Raw genomic sequence first — 27105 nt, forward strand, 5'->3', positions numbered from 1 at the left:
GAGCCCTGATACCACAAAGAGCAGATGGGACCCTGTCCAACTGTAGCCAGCGGATTCAAGACGGCTACTTGTGGCATCTGATGCTGCAGAAGTGAGGGTCTCAGCTCAGTAAGCACCGCTAAAGAGTAAAAGGACTCCTGTACCCTGAGTGCCGTGGTACGGACCCATTCTGCCACCATGAGACTCGAGTGTGAACCGGAACAACAAATGAAGTCTGCCTCAGCACAAGGAGAAAGAGTGTTAAAGCGGTCTATAGGGGCTGAATGAACCCTGAAGGTGCGAAAATATGAGCGTCCTGCTTGTAACTACTGGAGGTGTTCACCTGTGGGCAATACAAAATTGAGATATTGTGCAGGGGATTCGCCGAAATGACGTGAAACCCGAAGGGTGTATCTAAATGTGATGCTTCCAAACAATAATAAACCTAAAAACAAGGGTAAGACTATAGTTTCATCCCTCAGTCTTCTGTAGGGTTTGGAATTTAAATAACACCTGAAGGAGAGATGACTGATGCCCCAGTAAGAGGAGAGGCCTTAATCCTAGAAGTTGTATGAGTATTGCAAACAGCTATGTCAGCAATTGAAACAAAGGTCTCTTTTTTTCTTGAGCTTTGATTCATAGCCTCGTCTGCACTGATCCTCCTGGGATTAAAAGTTCATCACATAGAGTGCACAGTCCAGGCCAACAGTGTCCATGTACTGGATTTTCCTTGGGACACAGAGAGTGATTTAACCACTTGGTATATCTTTTAAGGTGGTTTTTGTACATCGAGGCCCTCTCCCTGGAGCTGAAGTAGAGAATGCCTCAAGGCTTCCTTCCAGGTGTAGGAGGGGAAAAAGCGAGCCAGGAGAGTTTGTTATTCCAGGATGCCGAGAGAGAACCCTGAAAGAAGCCTCAAAGAAAAAAATGGTCACCTCTGGAGGAGAAAGAATCCTGATCTTCTGAATTACATTCAGGCTACCCAGAAACAGAAGAAATTAAAAAAATGAGCACATCGCCCTGGGTTTGGACGCATAGCTCTGCATCCAGCCAAGTTGATAGTGGCATTTGAGGCAGTTGTCCATATTTTTACAAAAACTGAAGAAGTCGTGGAGTTCTCCGAAGTCAAGAGGAAAAAGTCTACATGGCTGCTGGTACGCAGTGTGATCTGGAAGACAGGGCCTTAGCAGGCACTTGGTTATGGATCTGGCAGATAAGTAAGCCCTCTTGTCATGCTTCATCTTTTTTTTACACCTCCCCCCCCCAACATTCTCAGGGTTACTAGTGGACAAAACTCTAAATTGGAGCTGTGTATCCTAACATAACGTGTATTTGTAAAATGCGCGTTCACCCCAAAGAATACTTTGGCGCTGAATAACAGATGTATATTGTTACCGGACTCCATGGTACTCATTTTATCTACTGCAGGAGGATGAAATGCTGAGTGGCCCCACCTGTATTTGAAACTGTGACCTTGAGGTCAAACACAGGCCCCTACAGTGAACGCAATAGTCCCCTAAGCCACCAGAGCCGGCTGATTTAGCTTTCTACCACGGAACTGTTGGGATGTATGTGGGTATGTGTACGATCACTTTGCTGCATCACTGGCATCTATAAATAAAGTATTTCTTAGTCCATTTCTTCATCAACTACCTCATGGTGCCATCCTTCTATGGTGTGTACCAGCACAAATGGGTTGCTGCTGCTTTAGACAGTATACTGTGAGAATGTTTGTGCACAGACTGTGTTTCAGTAATTCTGAAGGGGTAAAATAGAGCTTCATCGCAGGGCCTTCGTTATCCTGCTGGGAAGCTGAACCTGACGCTAACCTCGAAGCAGCTATTTAGTTGCTGGGAAATCATCGTTTATCTATTTTCTCCCCTTCCAGGCGGGCTGGGTGAGTGGAGGCGTTCAGCAGCAAGCTAATGCCCCTTTGCCAGCAGGGTGGTTGTGAGAAGTGGAGTCCTCGGTGTGCAGACCCGTTGTGATAAGTAGCTAATGATGCCTGATGAGGAAGCCGGATTTGTGCAGTCACAGACTAATTGCACGTAGGAGAGTTGGTGTCTTTCTACAATGCAGCAGCAGGACCTGACTGCTCACTACAGCGTGGAAACATTGCCAACAAAGAGGGCTCATTCACCATTCATAACTATTTTCCATTAGAGGTGTTTATAAACTTCCTTGAAAAGTACTCTGATTGCCCAGACAATAAAGCATATTCCACTTTGTCTTCTTCCCACACGCGCCATTCAACACAATGGTGTTAAACATGATCTGATGATGGCCTCTAAGGTGTGAGGAATTTTGCTTTTCATATCTACATCTTAGTGAGTGAGTCAATCAATCAATTAATCAGTTCCTTTATTCAAATATACATTGTATCCATAAAGTTCAATAAAATATATAGGTTCCATAAAGTTAAAAAGTGTTAAAACGAACATGCATAAAACATACAAAAGTTAAAATACACTCCCCAATCGAAAATATATACAATGCAGGTTCATACAGCAGACCTTTGTGAGTTATTTGAGACACCATTTAGGTTGGCGCCCATTTAGCAAAAACGAGATTCACCCTGAGCCCACTAGTTGGTAGATTTCTGCCGAGCCAGCATGTTGAATCTGTAATAGGGTCAAGCTGCAAAACTACTGTTACGGATAAGTAACTTAGTCCATAGGGTTGTTGAGCATTTTCCATATTATGGGGTTTTACAAGGACTCCCATGTCTGGCTACGAAGGCTCCACAAGCAGTTTGTATAGGCCATAAGACTATATAGGTTTTACATAGATCAAAGGTGTAGCATGAAGGGAGCTAGGGTTATGTAGGGGTCTGTCTTAAAGGTTGGCCCTGAGGTATTTTGGGACTGACTTATGTCTTTGTAGGAGTAGGAGTGTATTTATCTGTTTTTTTGAAAAGCAGAGAGTCTTGAATCGAATATGGGCTTGGAAAGGTAGTCATTAAAGTTTAAATTATTTGATCATATTCTTTGGACCAGATGACGCTGTATGTAAGATTGCATTCTGCGGTCCCAGAGGAGCTTCATGAGGTCAGTGAGTAGTGCATTGCCTTTGTAATTGTGCCAAGGGGTATAGAATTGGGACAGTGGAAAAGGAGTCGGTGGCTGGGAGACAGGACTTCCTGTTCCTGAGGAGGCTCGCTTGGAACCAAGCTGCATGAGGCCTTTAGCTCGCATGGTCCTTGAAGGCAAGGCTAGATCCATGCCTTTGTGCAGTTGGTGAAAGGAGAGCCTGTCTAGGGGGATAGGAAAAGCCAAGTTTAGATCTGGGCTTGGATCATGTCCCTCTACAAGGGTTTTTAAGTAGCATATCATGTGAAAAGAACAACCATTTTCCTTGGCCTCCCTCTTTCCTCTAACCTAGAGCTATAATTTCCTGTGATTTCAGTTGTAGGCAATAAGTTACAAATGTTTTTTCCTTGTGTAGCTGTGACTCCCCATTACAAATTCAGCATTAGGTCCACATACGTCACACCTACTCACAGAAAAAACATTCTTAATCAGGCCTCTGGTATTTAGGGATTTTGTATCTATTCCACCACAGTTCTAGATATTGAAATTACATTTGCCTTAATGGGCTGTTACACTTTTGAACAAATGCTTTGTTTTTCATTGATGTGAGCTCCGCATCACTTACTGCACACACGGTCTTTACCCCTTCGCTGCGCGCGCTGGCCAACGGCCGTCGCAAGCATTACCTCGGTAGTGCTGCGCATGTTCTTTGACTGATGCGGCCCGCCCTTTCTTTCAAACCGCCACATCGCGGCGGAAATCACGCCACAGTTAAGCGGTTAATAATATTGTTTAAAGAAATGCAAACGTTTTACTTTATAAAATGAGATTTGTAACTGCTTTCATGTTGTCACAAGAGCAAAGAATAACAGTCTCTTTTTCTTTCATGTGGTAATGCATGTCAGAGGGGCTGTAGCCTTATCTGAGGGCGAACCGCCCACCATATTTAGAGATCCATGCCTGGCAGACGGAGATCTCTGTGCCTTCCCTGATGCCACAAGTGCTGGCGTCTCCCAGCAAGACCCTTAGCGTTACAGAGCGGGCACCATGTTTGATTGGCCAGCTCGTAAAGTAGTTTGTTGACTGAAAACAAACTCCCAAAGCTAGAGTTTCTTTTCAGAAAACAAGATAGAGATAAACTTGATGCTCAGGGAATTTCATCCTGCGCATGGGATCCATTGGCTGTTTTCTCTAAAAGGAACGGGTATGCAGGCATGGTAGTCCACAGTAGGAAAAAAGAGTGCTGGCCACCCCAACCTGTCCAATTAGGGCAGAGCGACCTTATGGTATGCCCTGTTTGCCCAGTAGTGTACGGGCCACCAGGTCAAGCGTTTATGCCAGCTAACCCAACTGGTCCTACTAGTGGAAACCCTGCACTTACCCAACTCTTAAATAGATAGATCAAGGAAACTGCAGAATTGTCAGGGCACGAGCACTGCTGATTGATGGAAGTGTTCCTACTCCTCCAAACTTTAAATCACCCCCATTGTTAATTTATCTTCTTGGTATTAGGCTGTCACTGCATGGCTAGTACTGCAATTGTAATATTTTCAGACTTTTTTTTAGAAGGGGCATATGCCCTACATGGAGTAGGAGTTCAAGTATTGTCATACAGTTGATTTGTTTGCCATTTTTCCCATCACTTGTCTGATACTTTCTCCTATTTTTGTGTTTTGTAGAAACTGCTGTTTTCCCTTGGTGGATCCTTCTTGTACTATGCTGACCACTTCAAACTTTACAGCGGCTTCTGCTCAAACCATATTAAGGTGCAAAAAGTTCTGGAAAGAGGTAAACATTTTCATAGGTTCATCGTTGACTTTAAAGTTTTCTTTTCGCCCTGTGTCAGGGTAGGGAAGGAGAGAGGCAGGCAGATGTGTCACATGTGCTAATTAGTTTTGGGTGTGGGCTCTGTGCGCTCTGATCTAATAGATCTCCATACAAAGAAAGCAGCCTTGTAGATTACTTATTTTCAAGATATTGTACTTGTTTGGTTTCTGAAGTCGTTTTGTTAGTATGCCACCTCTTGGCCTCCATATCAACCATATGAGGTGTTGAATGGGATATACTAACCGGTGAGAATCTTTGAGAACATTAACATAGTTCTTCTACAATGGTAATGCATTTTCCGTCACCTTATTCTTCTAAAAAGTCCTGGGAATCAGGGATCTCCCTTTCCCACTCCTGGGCTACCATAAAGGTTCTTCCATACTTTGTACAAAAATGTTTTCAACCGATTGAGTACTGAGCACACATTGTGATCCTGAGTCCTGTTCCTTTTCATCCTCAGCGAAAACAGACAGTGCTTTTAAGGCATTTTTGGATGCACGCAATCCGACGAAGCAGCATTCATCCACGCTAGAGTCATACCTAATAAAGCCAGTCCAGCGAGTGCTGAAGTATCCCTTGCTCTTGAAAGAACTGGTGTCCCTGACAGACATTGAGAGTGTGGAACACTATCACCTGACAGGTATGGCTTCCTCTTCTGAATAGGGATTGAAATGTCCATTGATATCCACTGCACACCTAGGAGCATTTGTCCAGTACTTACATGATACTCTGAGTTTGTTGTTAATGTTCTTCTCCTTTCTGTAGCCTCCCATTGACGTGGGATTTTGTTCCTATAGCACTTACAGCCATACTACAAGTCAGGCGGAACTAAATTAATGCCTGCATGCTTGTGTATATTTCGCTGTGCCTGATTATTAGTGGTTAGGTTTTTCTGCACCCGGATTTAGCAGGTGTGGAACAACCTAACCTTAAAAATGACCGGACTATTTGCCTGCAGCTGCAACCAAGCCTAATGCTGCTTTTTTTCTAACATGGGTAATGGATACTGTGCTTTCTTCTGCTTAAAAAGAAAAAAACTTCCGTCCCCTACTCCCCCTTCCCATTCATTAGCTCCAATACGTTTACCACTTCTTAGGGTGGGTGGAAAATGTATGCGGTCAAACCACATAGAATCAGCCCCACATGGTAATTTCCCATTCCATGTTTTTTTTTACTCGTTATTGCATGTTACTTTGCTGATTTTGATGCACACAATCAGTAAAACCGCCGCAGTGCCAGGCCTACAGCCCTAATTGCATGCAGGAAAAATCGTGTCATGTTATTTTACAGTTAGTAAATATAGGTGTGGAAAATCCTAACCACTAACAAATCAGGTGGAACAAAATTAATGTATGCAAGCATGCGTTAATTTTGTTCCGCCTGACTTGTAATCCAGTCATTAAAGTTACAGAACTATGTTAGTTCTGTCTAGAAATATTTCCATGAGTAATAACAACTGCAGTGTTGTCTAGTGTTTTTGTATTCAGTGTTTCCCATTGATCTTGAACATTGCTGCATTGTTTTAATAAAATTTTAAAAAATTGAAGTTCCTTAATTATTACAAAAACCATTTGTAGCAGATTGTCCTTTTGAGATTTTGTTTTTAATGGGAAGCGGTCATATATTTTAGGATTGTGTTTAAAAAAATGCAATAAGAAGGGTATGTTTGCTCCTCCATCCTTGTACAAACAGATAAATAAATTGCATTTAATAATGTTGCAAATGTTTTTAATAAGATTTGTATTACATATTGGTCATAAACTATGAATAAATAGGTCTGTTACCTAAACTTTTAAAGTGACTGTGGAGGCAGGCAGAATAATCCTAAACCAATGTCATTAAAATAAAACATTTACTTTTAAGTTAATTTGAATTAATTGTATTCATTCTAATCATTTCACTTGAAGTATTAGAAAATATAATTAGTGTTACAGTAGAGAATATCAGTAAGGAGAAACGTAAGGCAATAGTATTTCATTTAAATTCATAAGAAAAATGAACAGTATAATAGTTGCAGAAGTCAATTCAAGGTAACACTTAACATGCCGAGGAAAGGGTTGACAAGCAAAACACAATCCAAGGATTTGGCAGTAGAGGAAATGGTAAGCAATCAATATTTTGTTTCTTTTTAAAAAGCAACATTTTCAGGAAGGTGAGAGTCGAGTAAATTTGGCACATGCTACGTTTATTGTGTAATGACTTCCCACGCCAATTTGCGTTGTAGTGGCAAATTAAGGTTTAATTGTCCTTTAACCTTCCAAGTCAGTGTTCGCCATTTCTGTAGTAAACCATTGCAGAAGTCAAAGAAATATTTTAGTTTAATAAAAAGAAATTTAAACATAGTTTTCATTGTTTATCCCTGTAAAAGCTTCATGAATATACACAAACAAGTATAGTTTATTTGAATCAAACGTTAGTCTCATCTAGTTATGTACAACTCTCAAGTGAATTGTGTGCTTACACTCTTTCAGAAGCCCAGAAGGCGATGGAAAAGGTTGCCAGCCACATCAACGAGATGCAGAAGATATACGAAGACTATGGAACAGTGTTTGACCAGCTTGTTGCCGAACAGAGTGGAGCGGAAAAAGAGGTAAACAGTTTGGTTTGTTGCAAGAAGTCCAACATTTCTATTCATTACGTTCTTATTTTTATGGGGCTAGTTTTAGTGTTTATGTAATAATGTGTCACTTGCTGTGTTTTTCCTGTGTTTGATAAGTCAAGTTAATGATGTGGAATGTGGTTCTTATTTTGCCAGGGACAGGACCATCATGTTCTTTCTCTCTTGCTCTCATTCATTGGTTCCATTCATTTGCTTATATTTCAAATACATCTTACAGAAACATGTTTTTCTGTCTGGGAGTATTGGAGGTAAACAATCAGTCTGCAACATGAGTTAGGGTGAGATCATTTCTAGCTAAACGTGTCTGCTTGGGCATCATGACTACCACAGTGTTTGTCAGATGGAGCCTCCAGAAAGGCGGTATGTTAACGTACCACCTGTCTACCGTGTGAAGTTTCTTATTGCTAAGACACTAATGTACACATTTTTTTAAAAAAAATCTGAAAGGAAAAAGCATTGGGTTTACAATTGCTATTACAATATATAATCAAAAATGATCAATCTAATATCAGTTCATCAATATAATTATTTATATTTATTTATTTAAAATATTTATAAAGCGCGACTGTCACCTGGCAGGTACCCTGGCGCTGGTAGGTACTCTTGTGGTTTATTGACGGGGGTGGACTGGGACTGGCCGGTTTTTATAGGGACAGGGGAAAGAGTCATGTTTTGATACGTTTCCTGAATGGGAGGAGATGGGGGATATGGCGAATGTCGACAGGTAGACTGTTCCATAGCTTGGCTGCAGCTACTCTGAACGATCTTCCTCCCATCCTGGCCTTCTTACATCTGGGCACTCTCGCGAGGCAGGCAGTTGTGGACCTGAGTGTTCTGGTGGGGGTATACCAGGAGAACAGGCGTTGAAGAGGTCTGGGTCCTATTCCATGTAGTGCCTTGAAGACCAGGCAAAGGGCCTTGAAGGCAATGCGTTGCCTCAAAGGCAGCCAATGCAACTTGGCCAGTGCAGCGGTGGCCGAGGATCTCCTAGTCCATCCCAGAGCCAGTTTGGCTGCTGCCGACTGGACTCGTTGGAGTCTGTCCAGTAGTGTCGCAGGAGATTCAAGCAGCAGGGCGTTGCAGTAGTCAAGGCGACTAAGAATAGTACACCTGACTACTAGTGCTCTGGCGGAGGATGGAAGTAGAGGCAAGACTTTGCGCAGTGAGCGCATAAGGCCGGCGCAAGTTGCGACTGTTCTTGAGACCTGTGTAATCCGTGTGTAAAAGTAATCCGCTATTTTGTGTCTCCAGTTATATTATAAATTAATTCCTCTGACCGCATAATGATCTTGGGGCATATTACCAAGGGGGCGATAGGCAATTATCACCGGTTTAGCTGCCGTTTTCGGCCACTAAGCGGTGATAATTCTATCGCTCTATTAGCAAGCTGTCGCTAACTGATGTTAGCGACAGCTTTTAGGCGATAGCGAGCGGTTTGGGGCCCGCTTTGCATGTCAGCGATATTTATCGCTAATGACATGCAAAGTGGGCGTACCCAACCTGTTAGAGACTGAAAGCAGTTGCTAACGTCGCTATCGCCTATTAGCAAGGCGGGCGTAGAGATGGAAATATTCTCGCTATCGCCAAAAACTAACGCCTTCTCAGACCAGTTCTTAGCCATGTTATCCAATGGGAGGTGGATAACATGGCTAAGAGCATTTTGTCGCTAATGCGTGAATATCGCTGTATTCTCAGCGATATTCACGCTATCGCCAGAAAAATTATTGCTTTGGAGATAAACATTGCTAATAGCAAGTTATCTCAGCGATAATTTCCGGCGATGCTTAGCAATAAAAAAATTGTTGCAAAGCCTAGTTAGTGATAAATATCGCTACTCGTTGGTAATATGCCCCCTTCTTTTTAATACATCATATACACTATGTAAGGGGCCACTTTGATCAGTAGCTGATTGCAATATGGTCTACGTTATGCATTCACTATTGCAGTAATAGTTAGAGAGCTAAAAACAAATTCTCATCTATATGCGCTATGGCGGTTAAATGAACTGTAGCCCAATAACACTTTATTTAGAGCAATAATGCTAATAAATGCACAGTCCCACACTTATTATTACAGTGCAATCCTGGGAGGGAGGTGTGCCACCATGCCTTTTTTTAATGTTGCGGAGGGCGCCGGGAGAGCAGCAGTCCCCTAGAAACATTAGAAAAAAATCCACTAAATCTCTTGGGTCGCACCCTCGCCACACACTGCTTATGACCTCACATATTGAATCGCTCAAATACATGTTCTATGAAATCATTGATAGCATCACTTTAACATTTGAATTGACATCATTGATGGCTAACTGCATAGCGTGGGTGCAAATTATGGTTACTATAGGGCTATAGTTATAGTTACTTAAGATTACTATAACAGGTTAATTTCAGTGGTTTTGTTAGTTTAAAACTGAATGTTTTAACTGACATTTTCACCCAACTATAACATCCCTTTAACCGTTGTTAATATATTCGGTGGATGCGGTAATGTATTTCACAAATTATTGAAATTGGTGAAAAACACTAGCTTTTTCAATACTCTACTGGAACAAAATTTGGCAACAAATTCTATTCAAATAAACCTGCATGCAAACTTGAGATACTGTCAAATGTTGGGATTTTCATGGAATTCATGCACTATGTTTGGTTCTTCTTGACAAAATGAGTTACAGTGAGAACAACAAAAACTGCCCATGCATTAATTTTATGGTTCTTGTGGATCTGCCTGGACCTTATTTTGCTGGGTGAAACTAATGGTCAAATGTACGACCATTCAGTTTAGCCAGTTGCACATTGCGCAGAATTGCAACTCGCAATTTGCGACTCGCTAAACTGAATGTACAAAAGTGTCTTAGACTGTTTGACATTCCCAATGGGGTCGCAAATTGCATGCCTCATCAATATTCAGGAGGCAAGTGCAATTTGTGACCCCAATGGGATTGACTAGCACTCACAAGGATGGTGGCCTGCTGGGGTCCGCAGACCACCATTTCCTTAAAGGAAAACGGGATGCATTTAAAAAAGAAAAATGAAACGTTTCAGTTTCATTTTTTAGGGGCAGGCAGTGGTCCTAACCACTACCTGCTCTTGAACAATATTTTTGCACCCATTCACCGAGGGAAGGGCGTCCCCTGGGGACCCCTTCCTGTTTGCGAGTGGTTTACCCCTAGTTGAAGTTGGTGGTAAACAGCGAGTGTTTTGCCACTGCAAATGCAGTCGCCAAACAATAGTTCATTAGTGTTGGAGTCACTATTAATAAGGGATGCCCTTGGGGCACGCCCCTTCCTAATAGCAAGTCTCAAATGCTATTTTGAGAATCAGTGACTCGCAAAATAGTATTTGTACATACCACCACAGTTTTTACGGTCTCAAAAGGGGTTGATTTCCATTTTGCAACCGGAAAAAAATGGTTATACATCTGGGCCTACATGTACTACTGACAAACCAGGGAGTTAATGGATTGTGGGCATAATGACCAGCTGCCATTCACTTTTTTTTTCTTCCATGGTAGGTGAAAGCAAATTTGCTAAATTTGGCAGAATTGCATCGCAGTTCGTCTACGCATACCATGAAATTAAAGTATTAATTCAGCCAGTCCTGGATATTCTATGTTGCATTTTTCCAATTTTCTTCAGCACTTTAAAAAATCTATATACTACTGTTTGGCCTAATTTTTTGTGGAACGAAAAAAACTGCCCCTAAATGTCATCTGCAAGAGTAAGCATTACATTTGGAAAATGCTGGAAAGAAACAAGCTTTGTGTTTTCTTGCACACAATGGGGTGAACGGGTAGGAGGCGCACCATCATGAGACAAACCCATAGTTAACTTTTTTATGCAATTTTCAATAAGTAACATATTTATTTATTTATTTCTGCAGTGAAAGGAAAATTATTTTCTCAGGCAGTCTTTTATTTTAGTATATGGAAAGCAGTTATACCTGAAAACTAGTTGTAGATTAGGTGGAGTCTTCTAAGTGCTCTGTACTCTTATTGGGGAACCCAACGTTCTGCAAAATATACATACATATAGATAATATATATATATATATACTGTGCTGTTCTGGGTTGAATTATACAGTTTACAGCATATTGTATCATAATGTGGGGATAATAAGGGCACTATGTCCTAATTTTGGGTTCCTCACAAGTCGTTTCCAATATAGATATGGGATCCTTGTCCATGAGTCTACACATTTACACTTTGTGTAAAGGGGTATAGGTAGTTTGAAATGATGGTGTCATGTCATGTAAACCTCCTAATAGGCGTAACATGGTCTTTCTTGAGTCCTCCCCCCAAGTCCCCCTTTTTTTCTTTTATAATATCAGCCGCCTGCATATGAGTTACTTAAGGGGCAGGGATCTGCCTCTTACTTTTGGCTGAATTTGCACTTGGCACTTTACACTTTGCACGTGTGTTTGCACTTAAGGGTCTTATAGAGTCAGCACTAGCACTTTAACATCTTTGAAGGTCAACGTTAATTGTACATATCAGACTCATATAGATTTGCACTGTTATCCTGTAGACCCTGGATTTAATACCAACACAAAATTGTATATTACGCTGTATATAAAGGTATTATGAATTTAGAAAACCTTCAGCTTGTAGATATGGTATTTTTATACATCATGATAATTTATTATGCTTTTGCATTTGTTATTTACGTTGTAAATAATTTTTACATTTGTAAATACGGGTCTGTTTTCTTATCTGGGTGAACTGCAACTTACATGTTTTTTCAGTTTCTATGTTTGTACACGCCCCTTCTTTGTGTTAATTGTGCGCCCTATATATGCAATGTTATTGGTTCTGTCTGGCATGTGATCAAGGTCACCGTGTCGTGACCGAAACGCGTCATGCTGGCAATTGCGAGAAAATAAACCACCTTTGAAGTTATAATCCTGCGCTGTGGAGTGGTCTGTACCTGTGGGTTCCGTTGGTTGTTTACGGAAATCTTTTCCTTTGGCAGAAAACAGAGCAGGACTGTGAAGCGTATATATATATATATATATATATATATATGCGCCCTTGTTATCTTTTGTCCATGTTTTAAGTAATGAGAATGGCATTGACACACCCCTGAGTTGTGCACACTGTGACTCATAAAGTAACAAAGCCACAAAACTCAAAGATGTCCCAAAACTTCAGGGTAGACGCATACACTCTAGTAGATGCATAAACTCTACTGTGACAACTGCGGTCACAAAGAAAATTGGCGGAAATATTTATAGTAGCAGAGATACAGCCTTCAAGGAAAGTGTCGCATACTTTTTAAAATCTTTATCAAATCAGTTGACAGTCATCACTTGGTTAAATCTGAAGATCATATTTTCGATAAATGGTGTTAAACTAGTTCACATTTTGTGATGACATTAAGAAGGAACTGTAACATAGCTGCATGCCTTTTCCCAAATGTATGAAATGAATGACTTTGGACTGCTACTCGGCCTTCTGTCTTATTTCAAAATGTGAATTTCAAAAACGAATTTGTAATTTATACCACAAGCGTCTGATGAGCTAAATACTGCTACTAAACTGTAAGACAAATGTCTAAAATACGTTATCTTAGTACTTTTTTGTGTGCATCCCTTCCATGCAATTTAGGTGACAGAACTGTCAATGGGAGAACTTCTGATGTATGCAACAGTTTCCTGGCTGAACTCCTTCCCGTCGCTTGGCAAAGCAAGAAAAGACCTTGATCTAACAGTGTTTGGTAAGTTTAGATAGTGGTACTACTGCTACAAAAAGTATTGGTTGACTGAATGCCAGTACAGGCACAATTCATTAACCATGTAAAGGTTGTTTGCTAGGTTTGGGGTCCCTTGTGGTTGAGAGGTAAACCTTGGTACCCTGGACCTATCACCTGAAGCCTTTTGCACTTACGAAGAGTGAGATTTCATTAGAATGCAAACTGAATGGTATCTGTATCTAAAGGGCTCTATGCACTTGGCACCTATCTAGCCTCACAGCAACCCATCTCTGTTCAAACAACTTTCCTGTGAGAAGTTATTCAGTTGTTTGGGCATAAGGAAAACAGGGAAGTATGTAGGCAGCGTAATAAATATTACTTACAGCCTTACTTATGGTGCTTTACATGTTGAAGGAATGTGGAACTGGCCTGGTCTAGGTACTTTAGATACTATGATATAGGAATACATCATTGGCTTGCCTTCAGAACAGACTTCAAAATCATCTACCACTTTTTAGCTAACGTGTTTGGAAATGTTGTTGTTAAAATGCCTGGGTTGGAGCATTTTTTCCTGCAGTTTTCTTGGCAGTAGAAACCAAGCCTTCAGTGCACAAAGCCTCCTGTATGTAAAATTTGGAGAAGGACTGTTTTGGTTTCTAAGTTGTAGTTGCAGGAAGTAAGGGCATTTTCCCTCAATATAGGTGCGTTTCCATTATAATTTTACGAATTATTTGTGTATCTTAAAACAATAATGTATAAAGTCATTGATTAATATATGTAAACACGTTTTTTCCAGTTTTTAAGAGAGCAGTCATTCTGGTATACAAGGAAAGCTGCAAGATGAAGAAAAAATCGGTAAGTTGAGACTTACTTCTTATTATATTTGCAAATAAAATACAGAAACGTACCACAATTATGTGACTTCATTTTTTTATTATTCCTACTGTACTATCGTAGTTACAATATATGCTAAAATTAAATTTTTTAATCTGTTGTTTCTCTCTTGTAACTTATTTGGAAACCCACAATTTGTATCCCTCCCTCACAGGGTAGCAAAGTCTCAACTTAAGAAAAATCAAACACCTAAACTTATATAAATCTAGAGACTATTTCAATTTTGGAGAATATTCATGGGTGTGGCTATCATTTGTGGAGCAGGTGCAGTGGTAGTGGGGTTTAGAGATGTGAGGAGCCCTTTGCCGCACAATTACCGCTGTCTTTCACAGGTTAGACAGGGCAAGGGTTTCCATTTTGCTTACCTGCTTTTCAGCCTGTGGTACCTTTGCTATGCCATTGAGATTTTCTGTGGTAAAATCTTTACAGTTTCCTTAAATATTACGCCAGAGAGTGTCCACTGGTTAGTCCTGTTAATGTGAGATGCAGCACACAGTCCGGGTGCGATTCACTGCCCTACTTTCATCACACTATGGGCTTGACTGAAAAGGACACATTCTAATGCCATTCTACAAGCAGCCTCCAGCAGAGAGGGATTGTGTAGAACGTTTTGCCAGAGCTGATATTAGTTTCCAGCCTAGCTTTTCTAGGTGAGTAGCTACTGCCACTAGTTTTATTTCAGTTTTTCTAATATTTCTTCACTTGTGAAGTGATTCACGAATGGCAGGGAGCACTGTCAGGGAAAATTGCATCCATCTGAAGTATTAAGGAGAGGAGCATTGGCAAGTCTATGTTAGGAACAAGTTGAAAATAAAATATGTACACATTGTTCCTAATAAGGTAACATTAAAAACCTACGTTTTTACATAACGTTGCTAAATACATAGATTGGTTTATTAGCTAAAATACATTTTACCTAGTGCAATGTCAAGTATCCGCATGTTTCATGCCTTCAAAAGTATGGCATGCAGCTTACGCTTCTCAGATTAAAGTCAGGATCTCTGATAAAGCTCTGCTCCAACTTGCCGAAGCTGATGTATAGTTGTGTAAACAGCAGGGCAGGCACAGCACATCTTTAATGAGGGCAGTGAGAGTACTAGTAGAAGTAGAATTCTGTGTGTTCAGCAGGTAATAGACCTAGAAGAGGCTGTGCTGGCATTTCTGAAGGGAGGCCTGCTGTCTGAAATGCTTTTGGCAGAGCTAAGATGGAAACGTAGTAATCAAAGGTACCCGAATGCCTTTGCTTGCCTTCTTATGAGGCAATGGTGGAAACATTCCAGAGCAGTAGAACTTGATGGCCACCTATTTTGCAGGGGATGTATGCCAAAACATTGATTAAAAAAATAACGTCAAACAAAAATACCTTATTTAGGATATCAACTACCACAGTATTATGAGTGTAAGTGTATACGGGTGACTGTTTTTTTTTTTACTATTGCTAACTCCACTTATACGTGCCTTGAACAAATATATTGTAATGGCTCAGACAGTGACCGTCTCAATATTGTGGTAGTCAATATTCAGGATACAGTATTTTGGCAGGGCATATATAAAACTCAATATCATTGTGTAACACTTTGTACATATTATATTGGGATAGGCCTGGGAATTTGCCATGAACTTTTGTAATTACCTTCCTTTAACTGTATAAATATTTAACAATTGGAATTGCAAAATAAGTCTACATTAGTGCTAGGCTTGCTAACCAGAAACAATTCTTCAGTCTGTTGATTTGCATATTCGGTGCCACTCTGTAACCCCGCCCCTTTTGAATGAATCACGCCACCTTGCATGGCTGCAGAGTGTGAAGTATATAGTAGTGAAGATTGCAACTGAAAAATAAGCCCAATAAACTCATTCAGTAAGTAGACAGTGCCTACCTTCAAATTCTTAGGCTATCTAAATTATTTCTGTTACCGATCAATTCATTACAAGAAAGGTTGAGGAAACTGCATGTTCCTGAAAGTCCAAAATGGTTTTCAGACATGTTAGTCATTTGAAGCTAAAACTGCAAAACAGCTTCCATCTCTACATTAAAAGATATCCATAGAATAAAGCCAGCACATTCAAATCTGTATTCGTTTTTTAAAAAAAATATGGAAATGTACAATTAAGTAAATATTGAAACTGCAGCGTTCACCATCCTCGCAACACTTCCACACACCGCCTGATAGAGCCCACCCCCTGTGCGCAGTCGTCCAAATGGCCCACCTCCAGCAACCCTCTCACCCTTCTTCTTTCTTTCATGTGGCATGTAAAGTAAACACCAGTCTCACAAACTTGGCACACCTATGAATTCGTACACACACATGCTAGAATGCTGTACCGGTCCCTACTGCGCCTGTAAGGAGAACGTGTGATGTCTCCATATCTTACTATCTGTCTCTTATAGAGCTCTTAAGTTGTTGACTCGTTTAATGTTCCTCATTTGATTGTCCTTTTCTTTTTTTATTTCTTTTCTTTCCCCCTTCCATATTTCTATACATAGTTGAAGGCTGCACAGTAAATCCTGTAACTGTTATCACGAACTGCACAACAATGCATACAAAACTAATGCAATTCACTTACCTTGTTGTTATAATGTGTACATGCATCATATGGTGGAAGCTTAACAGACATTTGCTGTAACATGAAAACTGTGTTGTCAATATTAACTTTTTTTTAAAGTAAATATTGAAACTGTGGGATATATTTATGAGAGCTTTGCGTCATGCTTGCACCACGCATCACGGTACATGCATGATGCAAACCTCGAAGTCATACTTATGAAGCTACACAAAGCCGCTTTGCTTGGCTTTGAATGGATTAAAAAATATAAAGTAATACAACACAGTACAAATCGCTGCACTGCATTACTCTGCGCAAGGTAGGTGTCCCTTGGGTTTGTGGTGGGTGTTCCCAAGCATATCCCATGGTTTTTGATGTATTCTCAGATTTACCAAACCTGCCTGCATTGGTGCTAGGCTGCCAAAACGGCGTCAGCGCAGGGAAAAGGTCAGGACTGCACCGTATTGGATCGAAACAAGTGCATTCCTGCCCTTGCCCTGTGGCGCAAGGCAGCGCAGCAAGGTAACTTGCTGTGCTGCCCTATGTCACAAATCTCGTAAATATCCCCAGGATTTCTAAAAAAAAAAGAAATCCTAAATGAATCCCCTGAATATGAAGTTTCCACATGCACATAGCGATTTCAAGAAAATGTGCCTTCTTTTACCACCTTCTTGTCCTGTTGAATAAAATCTGTTCACTTTTATCACCTTCTTGTACTGCTGGTAGCGGATTGCTTCTCTTTTTTTTTGCAAAGCAGCTGCAAATTTGCCTAACCTTGTTATATCCATAAAAGTACAATGGGATTGTTGAAGGTTGTTCCTGAATATTTTTACTTAAAAATATATGAATTGCTTCTTTTGCTCTTCTTTGCAGCATGTGAATCCCCGAGCAGCACATATCCATGGTGATCTGGATCCGTTCAAATTTCGTTGGCTGATTCCTTTATCTGCGCTTCAAGTCAGGCTGGGGAATGCAGCAGGTAATTATGCCTCAATTAATAGGTAATGCTGAAACAAGTCTGCAATAAGTGACATTTTCTTTGTAGGTTTTACCCTGTTCTTTGTGTTCTGAGCATTAGTATTAAAATTCACATCAGGTGAATTGTATCTCCTCTGAGCACTTCAACTTTGTAGAGCTTGGGCGCCTTCCTGCTACCTTTCCCGCTTGGTATCCTTGAAGTCCTTGTTTCCTGTTGGCATGTTTGTAGTAGGGGCATCTTGGAGAAGACTCTAGAGGGTGTGGTATGATGCCCGATAGCATTGGGGGATGACAACATGAGGGGAAGAAATAATAGGGCATGTGAATAATGCTTCAGGAAGGTACGCTTTCTCACCCTCTCAAAGCAGCATGTTCAATATGCAGTTGAAGACTGTAAAATACTTATTAGAGAAGTAGTGTTGAATCGAGTAAAACAACTCTATTCATGCAGTGAGACACAGCCATAAGAGTACAGTACTGTAGCCATAAGAGTACAGTGGACATAGTGTTTTAGCCAGAGGCTATTAAGTGAGGACATGATCCTTTAGGCATAGTCATTCACTGTAAGGAACACGTCACCCCAAAGGTTTGCATTGAAAATATGCCTAATTATTGGCTGGCTTATTGGTATGTTTCTTGTTGGGTCTTCACAAATACACTAAAGAAAGGAGGCCTAGAATTTCTAACGGTTGCTCAGGCACCCGTGTGGTGGCGCTGTGCAGTTTTCCACTGTGCAAACAGGTCTATTTAATGGTAGGTAATTTGATGCACTACCTTTCGCCTTGAAGGTTCCCACTCAAAACTTTAGTAACTATCCCCCAGGGTACAGGAATTTCTGGGAAGTGGGGTTAAGAAGTGTAAAATGAGACGGGCAGCCTTTGGAGTACGAACTTAAAATCATATTTATTTAGGTTTCATCATGTCAAGCAGTTAGCCAAAAATTAAGATTAGCTGAAAACGACACCTTATTTTTGGTCTGTCACCATATTGTATTTTTGTTGGCGATGGGGCAAAAGGAGGGGAGAACGTTTATGTTGGTAAAACTGGTACTTACAAACAATGAACTCTTTAAACTTCTCCCCAAATTTTGAAATACGCTTTCCATGGATGTATACCCTTACTAGAATAGATTGTGTTCTTTTTATTGCAGGAACAGAGAATAATTACATTTGGGAACTAATCCATACAAAGTCGGAAATCGAGGGAAGGCCGGAGACAATTTTTCAACTGTGCAGCAGGTAATGTCCAGGGCATGCTTTTTGATATTACTTAAACTGAAAGAAATAATAAACCATTTTTTACGTATGCCTAATTGATTATAATACAATTGTAATCGTTTTAATAGATACAGAACATGTACTGCTTTATGAAACATGCTCATAGCTCAGCTCCTGGCAGTATTGACATTTGTTTTCTGATATTCTAAAGAAACATCTGTTGATTATTCTGAAATAGGGATTTTCCTTCTAATTACATTTTTGTAGAGTTTGCAGTTTACGCGAATTCTGCAGATATGTATTGGGACAGTTCAGTGGACTAAAGGTTTGGGCCTTATTATGAGTTTCAGACCGCCAAAGCCACGGTGGCGGTGCGGCTGCCTCACCGGTGGTCCGAGTGCCCTATTACAAGTTGGGCGATTGGATCGCCACTGGACCACTGCCTTCGCCAGGGATCCACCATCCCTGCCATTCTTGCAGCGATCTGAGGCCCCTAATACGTTGGCGGTGCTGCTGCAGCACCGCCAAGCATAATAGGAGTTTTCTTCATGCCTAAGTTTTCGTGGCAGTGGAGCCACCATGAAAAGTGTGGCATTGAGGAAACAAAGGGAGCCCCCCTGTTGCCTATGCGCCCGGAGAAGCATGCAAGGGGGCATATGGTGTGCCCCCCTGAATGCATACACCCCAGTTCCTGCATGGCATGAACTATAACAAGCAGGGCCATCATGGGATTGCTGCTGCCGCCAGGCACCGCAATTCCTGACAGTCTTGCAACGGTTTGAGGTCTCTAATATGCTGGCAGTGCTACTGCAGCACCGCCAAGCATATTAGGATTTTCCTCACTGCCACAATTTTCATGGCAGTGAGCCTGCCATAAAAGTATGGCGGTGAAGAAACAAAGGTGGCCTACTGTTGCCTCTGCACCGGGGGATGCATGCAGGGGTCATATGCACGCACCCCCTGTTCTTGCAGGACATGGACTTGACGGTCTATAGCCTGCGGGAACGTGCAAATGCGTTCCCATTGCGGTGCTTTTGCTAAGGCTCACATACGAACCTTAGCACTACACCGCCGCGGGCCAGTCGCTACAGGACCGCTCGACCTGGATTCCAGTCGGAATCTGGGCGGCAGTCTCAATATGGCTTTGGCGGTGTGGCAGCGGGCGCTGGCATGGAAGCCCTTTGCCACACCACTGAAGTCATAATAAGACCTTCACAATAAAAGAGCATTCATAAAGCACAGACTCCTAATACTACCACCATTATATGCTGACTTTCAGAAATGTTATTTCAATTCCCAGGACATTTACACAGGAAACATGTTTTCTTGGAATAGCTTCATAATTTACATTTATGTTTATATCTTCCCTGATTTACATAGAATGTGCGTTACCCGAGTGCACAACTGCCATTTTGTCGAATCTACCTGTAATTTCTCAAATACCTCAGATTTTCACACTGTTAAACGACTGGCAGCTTGTAAATTTCCTTGGAGGGCTGTGCTATTATACTTAAGGAGTTAAGTAACGCTAGCGAAACACATAATAATTCTACTGTAATAATGCCAATATCCTGAAAAGGCGCTGTACAGTACGAAATATAGCAGTCTACTGCACTGATGTCTCACTCCCACAAAATGTCTGCCATAAATGGAGAAAACAAAATTACATAGTTAAAAATAGAACAGAAAATCTGATAAAACGCTCGTATCAATGTACTCTTCATAAGGTATGGATTGGCACAAGAGGATGGACTGTTGTAAAATAAATGTGACCACGTATGTGACTATATGTTTTCAAATTCGGGTGTATCTTTGCTTCTGTGACTATATGTTTTCAAATTTGGGTGTATCTTTGCTTCCCGCAGTGACGCTGAAAGCAAGACCAGCATCATTAAGGCAATTCGCTCAATTCTGCGTGAGAATGTCAGACGGCATATAAAGTGTGACTTGCCATGGGAAAAGACTGCAAAAGACCGCCATGGACCACTGAGGACCAGAGTCCCAGTTTCAGCCAAAATAGGTAATGAAAGTGGTTTTGTAGAACGCTACATCTTCTCATTGGGTCATCTTGGTGAGTGTTAGTAGGCTTCATATGGGTCATGCTTGTATAGGGTCGGCGAAAGTGTTAATAAGTGACTCTTCTGGTTTAATCTAACAAGTAAATGGTCCCACCAAGTTAATGGGTCAAAACATGTATTACATTTTAAGTGACTCTGCATCCAGCTTAGAATGGAAACAAATGGTTCTGCGCTGGTCCAACCATGTAACACTCTTTCAGGACTTAAGTGAAAGTTTTGGGACATTACATAAGCTCGGTCCAAATTAAACATTAGTGCTCTAATAATAGTAGTGAGTCAAAATAAATTCAAGCATCTAGCTCTTCTGAAGCTTACTCTAATATTAAAATTGGCTCACAGCTAGTCTTGCATGGTGTTGTTCCAGAAAAAAACTATAATACAACCTGGAGACGGAAACCGACCCCTTGGAATTCGCATGAATTAGCAACACTTAAATCCAGCAGACCAACTATTGCTTGTGAATCGATCCCTCTGGCAAAAACAATGAGCTATGCATTTTTAAGTCTACACTTAGGAAGGCAAGACAAGGATTTATTACAAACCACATCCTTCAACATCCAGAGCAAGGTGTGTTACGGGGAACAGTAGTTACTGCTTTAATTGGGCCCTGCTTAGTCGTTAAAGAAGTACTTAACATAAGCCTAACAAGGGGTATCCTAATTCTTAAAATTCCACACTTTGTTCTTCAGCGCCCATGCTAAGGCAATTGCACTTGCTACCTTTTGGAGTCAGATGTATTTTCAAGACCGGCTAGTTTGCCCATCAGGCTATCCTTTTGAAAGAGCAAACGGAGGAGCTAGTTTCCCATTCCCAAATGACTGGATATTGCTTCAGGAGCTTATATTCTGAGGAGTGTAGAAGGGAAACAAGCCATTCTGCATTCTCGCCACTCACGTGGTGTAATGTACTCCCATCTCACCTATGAGCTCCACCCAACATGCTGCAATTACACTGGAAACAGAAGGCACCAAGGCCCAGCATTTTGACCAATATCAGTAATTATGTTCTCTAATTGTGTGCCATATCTCACCACAAGATAAACTATGAGGGAACGCTGAGCTTAAAAATTCTGAAAAATAAAAATAAATCTGTCTCAGATGAAAAAAATAAACTGCACAAATCACCATGGTTTTTCTGTCCCAAACATTGAAAAGTATATATCTAGGTTCGTTATGTAGCACTTAGTACCCACATTTAGCCAGGTTAGAAGTGTTTTCTGTTTTAGCTGGCAAAGGAAATTTATACATAGGAAGGTTAATTTGCTCGTATACATAGGAAGGTTAATTTGCTCGCTTAAAGCTTTACAGCTCACTCGAGATAAGCAGTATTGGCACTCTGGTCCCCTAGTTTATCAGTCAGCAAAATAAACTGCAGTTGGTGGCTTCTTACAGTATGCAATATCCAATGTAAAAACACTTTTTAAAACCAGTGCTTGTTATTTTTCTTAATTTCCCCAGATTACTCATTTATGGTAGCCTGGGCAGGCGCTGGTTCACAGTTCATCAGATACATTTTTCAGTTGCCATTGCAAGGGCATTCTTTATAAGGCAGCAAGATCTTCATTTGATTGTTGTTGTTTGGCAGAAGAAACGACAGCTGGGATAATGAGACGTCTGACATGACCATCAATGTTAAAATACTGTTTCAACCAAGTTTCTTCTCTTGCCAGCGATCTCTGTTGGCATAAACAGTCTGCATTCTGGAGACAGCTGCTTTAAGTATATGGAGTCATTTGCTGAGGCAGCAGCTAGATCACTTTGAATTTTCCAGCCAGCTGCAAGAGCCTGCAGGTCTGATAGGAAAAAGTCTAACTCAGGCTTAGTTGTGAGAACACATTGTAAGTGTCTTAAGGTGGAGTTCCAGAAAGGGAAAAGTTTGGATACTTTCAGGTATGCCACTGGGTGACACATCCCCCAGTCAGACAAGCAGCCAGACGGCCCCTTCTTCCAGTTGAGGAATGGCTGATCACTAAGGCAGGGCAGATACGCCTATTGTGTTAGGAATAAATGAACACATCTTACACAGGCAGTCTACTGAGAAAACTGCAGATCAGAATAGATGGAAGAAGGGCTGGGTAGATCATTGGGCATTAGGGTGTGGTTTTCCTGCTGGCAAAGATCATGGCATCCAGTGCAGCAATAGAGGAAATTCTAACCAAACTGGACTCTTAAACTGGAGAAGGTCCACGAGTGGCATAAACACATCCAAAAGTGACAATTTGGTGGAACTGACTCACTAACACACTTGCGTTGGCATTGCCCTGAAGTCACTAGATATTGGGAGGAAGTATTGAATGTAATAGACAGGATGTTTGATTGTACCATATCAATGTTCCCAGCATATATCCTTATTTGAGTAGATGACAAACTCACATACTGCTTACATCTCCAAGAGGGAAGCTCCTCACAATTCTTCTATGCACAGCCAAGCAGGCGTTCCTGGATCTCTGGGGTATGAAGAAAACCCTGGACCATAGGCTATGGCTGCACAGGATATGGGGAATAATGGGCCTAGAAAAGTTCTCCATGACGGTGGAGCAGAAAGGCCAGACTTTGAGAAAAAATATGGACTGTGCCTCACGATACTAGCAACAGAATGTATTGCAATTATGTACTCCAGATATCTATGGATGCTGCGATTGACAGCTCTCAAGGAGGAACAGGAAGAGCCTCAGGATTAACAGATAAGCAAAGGTTTCTGAGGTTGTTAGGTATTCTAGTCCTGTTAGATGAAATCTCTCCGGCCAATCGGATATCACAAGTATGGGGTTTGAAAGGAGGAGGGTGTTGGCCAGGGGTAGGCTATAAATTGTTGCATTCTACTGTTCCTTTGATTTTACTTACCCTGCCGACCGATACTTGTAGACCGGTGTCTGCTCTTCACTGCTCTAAAAAATAATATAAAAGACTTGTTCCATAAATGGGTGAATGCACAACACTTGAGGCACAATAATCAAGGCAAGTCATACCAGTGTTATGTGATATCCTGCACCCACGTTTTTTAGAAATCTAAGAATGACTTGATGATCCCACTAAAAGGGTTGTTCTAAATAATTCTTGGGTTATTGCTTACCGTTCTGCATAGTGACAGCAGGAAAAGTCAATCTTTTCTTTTGATATGTTCTTCCAGGGGCATGAACCTGGGCCAGTCACTACAGTCCCTACATTTTGAATACTGACGTTTAACAATTGAAAATCGGTTTTATCCGTCACCTTTTATTTACTAAACATGATAGGAGAATCTTTAGAGTTGGAGAGTGGAGTAGGCGATTCAGGAATTTAGAATAGCAAGAATAAGATGAGAAGACAGGTAATAAGAACGTTGCCTTTCAGCTGTCCTAACATTGATATAACATGTAATTTCAAATGTTTCCGTAAACTAAAAACATGGCTATTTATTTTTTAACATAGGTTTTATTAGCTTAATTTTTAAGTGCTATTTTAATTCACTTTTCTTATCTTGTGGTTAAACTGAGGATTACAAATAAATTTGTATTTCGAAAATGTCTCCTTTTGGGAATGCGAAAGATCTACTGCCACTGTACAACTGTGGACCTTTTCTGCCATGAACAAACAACACATACACACTTTTTCTACAACAAATGCCTGCTTTCTTATTTCAGCTTCTACAAGATCCCTAAAGTTGATGAAGCACTCTTCTAGCAGTGACTGGAACAATGATACCATTAGAGGAAATCTGTTGGATTCGGATGACTGCAGCTTAAGCAGCAGCACGCAAAGCAGCAGCTGCCACACAACAGAGAGTAGCACTCAAGAGTCAACCGCCTCTCCCAAAAAGCACTTGCCAGAATGTCCCTCTGAGCCACCCAGCAGCTTGTTGAAGGAATCGGACATCCTTAGCGATGATGATGGTGATTACCATGCTGTTCCTCGGCAAGAAAGCCCCACTAATGACATTGAGGTCCACTTGCAGAGGCTCAGGATCTCAGAGGATCTAGCTGTGCGGACACAGCAAGAGCCACTTGCAGGAAGCGAGGGCGATCTCAAGACAGGTGAGCATCCGAAGCTTGTCCGTGCCCACTTCTGTCCCATCAAGCGAAAAATGAACAGTACCAAACGAAAGGAGATATTATTGACAATGAATGAACACCACCAGTCGCTTGACAGTCAGTCTGACACAACAAGCATGGATTTGAACTCTATCTTAGAGAGAGAATTCAGTATTCAAAGTTTAACTTCTGTGGTTAACGAAGACTGTTTTTACGAGATTGTGGACCATAATAGTTCATCTTAGCTGTCTGTGCATCATTGGCATTTGCAATGACTTTTTCATGCATCAGAAAAGTCGTTTCTAAGTTTACTTCTCAGTTCTAATCATACGTTTGAACTTGCCTCTTACTTTGCTTAAATCTTCACGCGTTTTTGTTGTATTTTACAGTGAACATTGCAGAAATACTACTTAATGGTTCCGTTTTGTGCACTATTACATTCCGCCAAAATTAGCTGTAAAAGCTTTCTTAAGTTATTTTTTATTTATTGTGGATCAGAAAGAAAACTATAATTTAGTTGGCTGTAGTCTGTAAATGTTCTCCCTTTTGAGCAGGTATCAAAATTGTGTAGTGAAAGAAAAACTGTTTGTAATAAATATTTTTTTAAGTTATGTAAAAAAAGGTCGGGAAACATAGACTTATGTCAAATAACTTTTTTCAAACCATGGGGCATTTCCTCTAAACATTTTCATTCCTGCTTTATTTAATGCATAATTAAGTTATTTCAATGTGGCTGCTGCACTACAGGTGCAGAATTTACAGGTTTTTTTTGTAATTTGCAAGACGCTGTTTGTACAAAACTTTATATGTATATATACAAAAGCTTGTAATGTAATCTTTCATTTGATTGTATGTTTATTTTCTTTACAAACCTGTACAGTAAAAAAGAATGAGTATTTTATTTATGTCTCATAATTGACTCATGCCATATTATTCTTGTGATGTATATTTTCTTCTAAGATGTCAAATGGGGACAAGTTAAGAAGTCTCTGGAAAGCGGTGGTCCCACCACTAGAGCACTGGCTCCACATTTCCACTTTTTTGCTAGCTTGTTCTTGCTCAGTGCAGTAGCTTGCAGTGCTCTTTGCTGCAACTGAGTCTGTCTCTCATTGCTGCCTGCCAATCCTCCCATCATTGCCACAGGCCTGGAGCACAGCAGTCCGCTGCATATGTGTGTGGATCAGGTGGGGTGGAGGGACAGCTACAGAAGCTCTGCAAAGCCATGGTTTAAAATTTCAGTCTTTCTTCAGGTAGTGGGCTTTGAGGCTGTGCCTTAAGCAGGAATTGAGGGAACAGGTCCTGCATTGCCACCTCTGGCTACAGCTTTCCCACTAGGTCAAAGGATATGTGAGGTATTTCAATTGAATGTGGCAAAACGTGAGATCTCAGATGAAGTTGTGTTTGTTAAACAAAGAGTGGGGACCTAGGAGCTATAAAGGTCCAGTGTCCATGCTCCTAATATAAATCTATTTATCAAAAGGAGGACAAAGTTCCTAGATCAGGGTGCAAAAGTCACCCATAGATCAAGGTGCAAACAGTCACCAACAAGGGTGCAACAGTAACCCATGTATCAATTTGCAAAAAGTCACTAAAAAGGGTGCAAGTCACCCATGAATCGGGGTGCTAACAGTCACCCATATTTTAGAACAAAGAAAAATTAAGAAAGAAGGTAGACTAAAGTAATCCTAGGTTTGAAAATGTCCTAATGTGAGAGGGAAAATAATGCTACATCCTCTGCTGCCCTCACACACCCCGGGGGTGTCATGCTTCATGGTTGGGCATTTGCTCCTCGTAGGGCCGGCGCAGAAATTCCCTACGGGTCCCCCGAAGGGTCAATTTATCAGAGATCTTTTTTGAGGATTGCCGGATGTTGCATGTGGGTGTGTGAGGATTGGGCGGGTCTGTATACCCTTAAAGTGGTTACAGCTGCCACATGGAAGCCGCTCCTGGGCTACTTGCTAGAAGAAAGACGCAAACTGTCGATTTTAACCTGTTATAGCAGGTGTTACCCAGGAGCGGCTTCCATGTAGCAGCTGTAACCACTTTGAGGGTATACAGACCCACCCTGGCTGAGTTAAGAGGGTGTTACCCAAGAGCGGCTTCCATGTAGCAGCTGTAACCACTTTGAGGGTATACAGATCCGCCCTGGCTGAGTTAAGAGGGTTCTCATTTTAATCTTTACATATTATAGCACGTGCACTACACTGTTTATCATTGTGGTCCTGAAGAAGCGCCAATGACCT

The 27105-nt window shown here is 41.1% G+C and overlaps 1 protein-coding gene across 2 annotated transcripts in view; it reads left to right on the plus strand.

Annotated features, from left to right (window-relative positions):
* The window catches only part of TIAM2 (TIAM Rac1 associated GEF 2), a 313756-nt gene extending 287993 nt beyond the window's left edge, over window positions 1–25763 (plus strand). For both annotated transcript variants that reach the window (XM_086927397.1, XM_086927398.1), the window contains exons 19-27: window positions 4688–4796; window positions 5296–5475; window positions 7307–7425; window positions 13055–13163; window positions 13936–13994; window positions 17454–17559; window positions 18709–18796; window positions 20641–20795; window positions 24476–25763. In XM_086927397.1, coding sequence (XP_086783523.1) covers window positions 4688–4796; window positions 5296–5475; window positions 7307–7425; window positions 13055–13163; window positions 13936–13994; window positions 17454–17559; window positions 18709–18796; window positions 20641–20795; window positions 24476–25107 — 1557 coding nt within the window. In that variant the 3' untranslated portion in view covers window positions 25108–25763. The remainder of the gene's footprint in view (window positions 1–4687; window positions 4797–5295; window positions 5476–7306; window positions 7426–13054; window positions 13164–13935; window positions 13995–17453; window positions 17560–18708; window positions 18797–20640; window positions 20796–24475) is intronic.
* Window positions 25764–27105: the final 1342 nt, after the last annotated feature.

The sequence above is a fragment of the Lissotriton vulgaris genome, chromosome 6, assembly GCF_964263255.1.
Source record: "Lissotriton vulgaris chromosome 6, aLisVul1.2, whole genome shotgun sequence".
Taxonomy (NCBI): Eukaryota; Metazoa; Chordata; class Amphibia; order Caudata; family Salamandridae; genus Lissotriton; species Lissotriton vulgaris.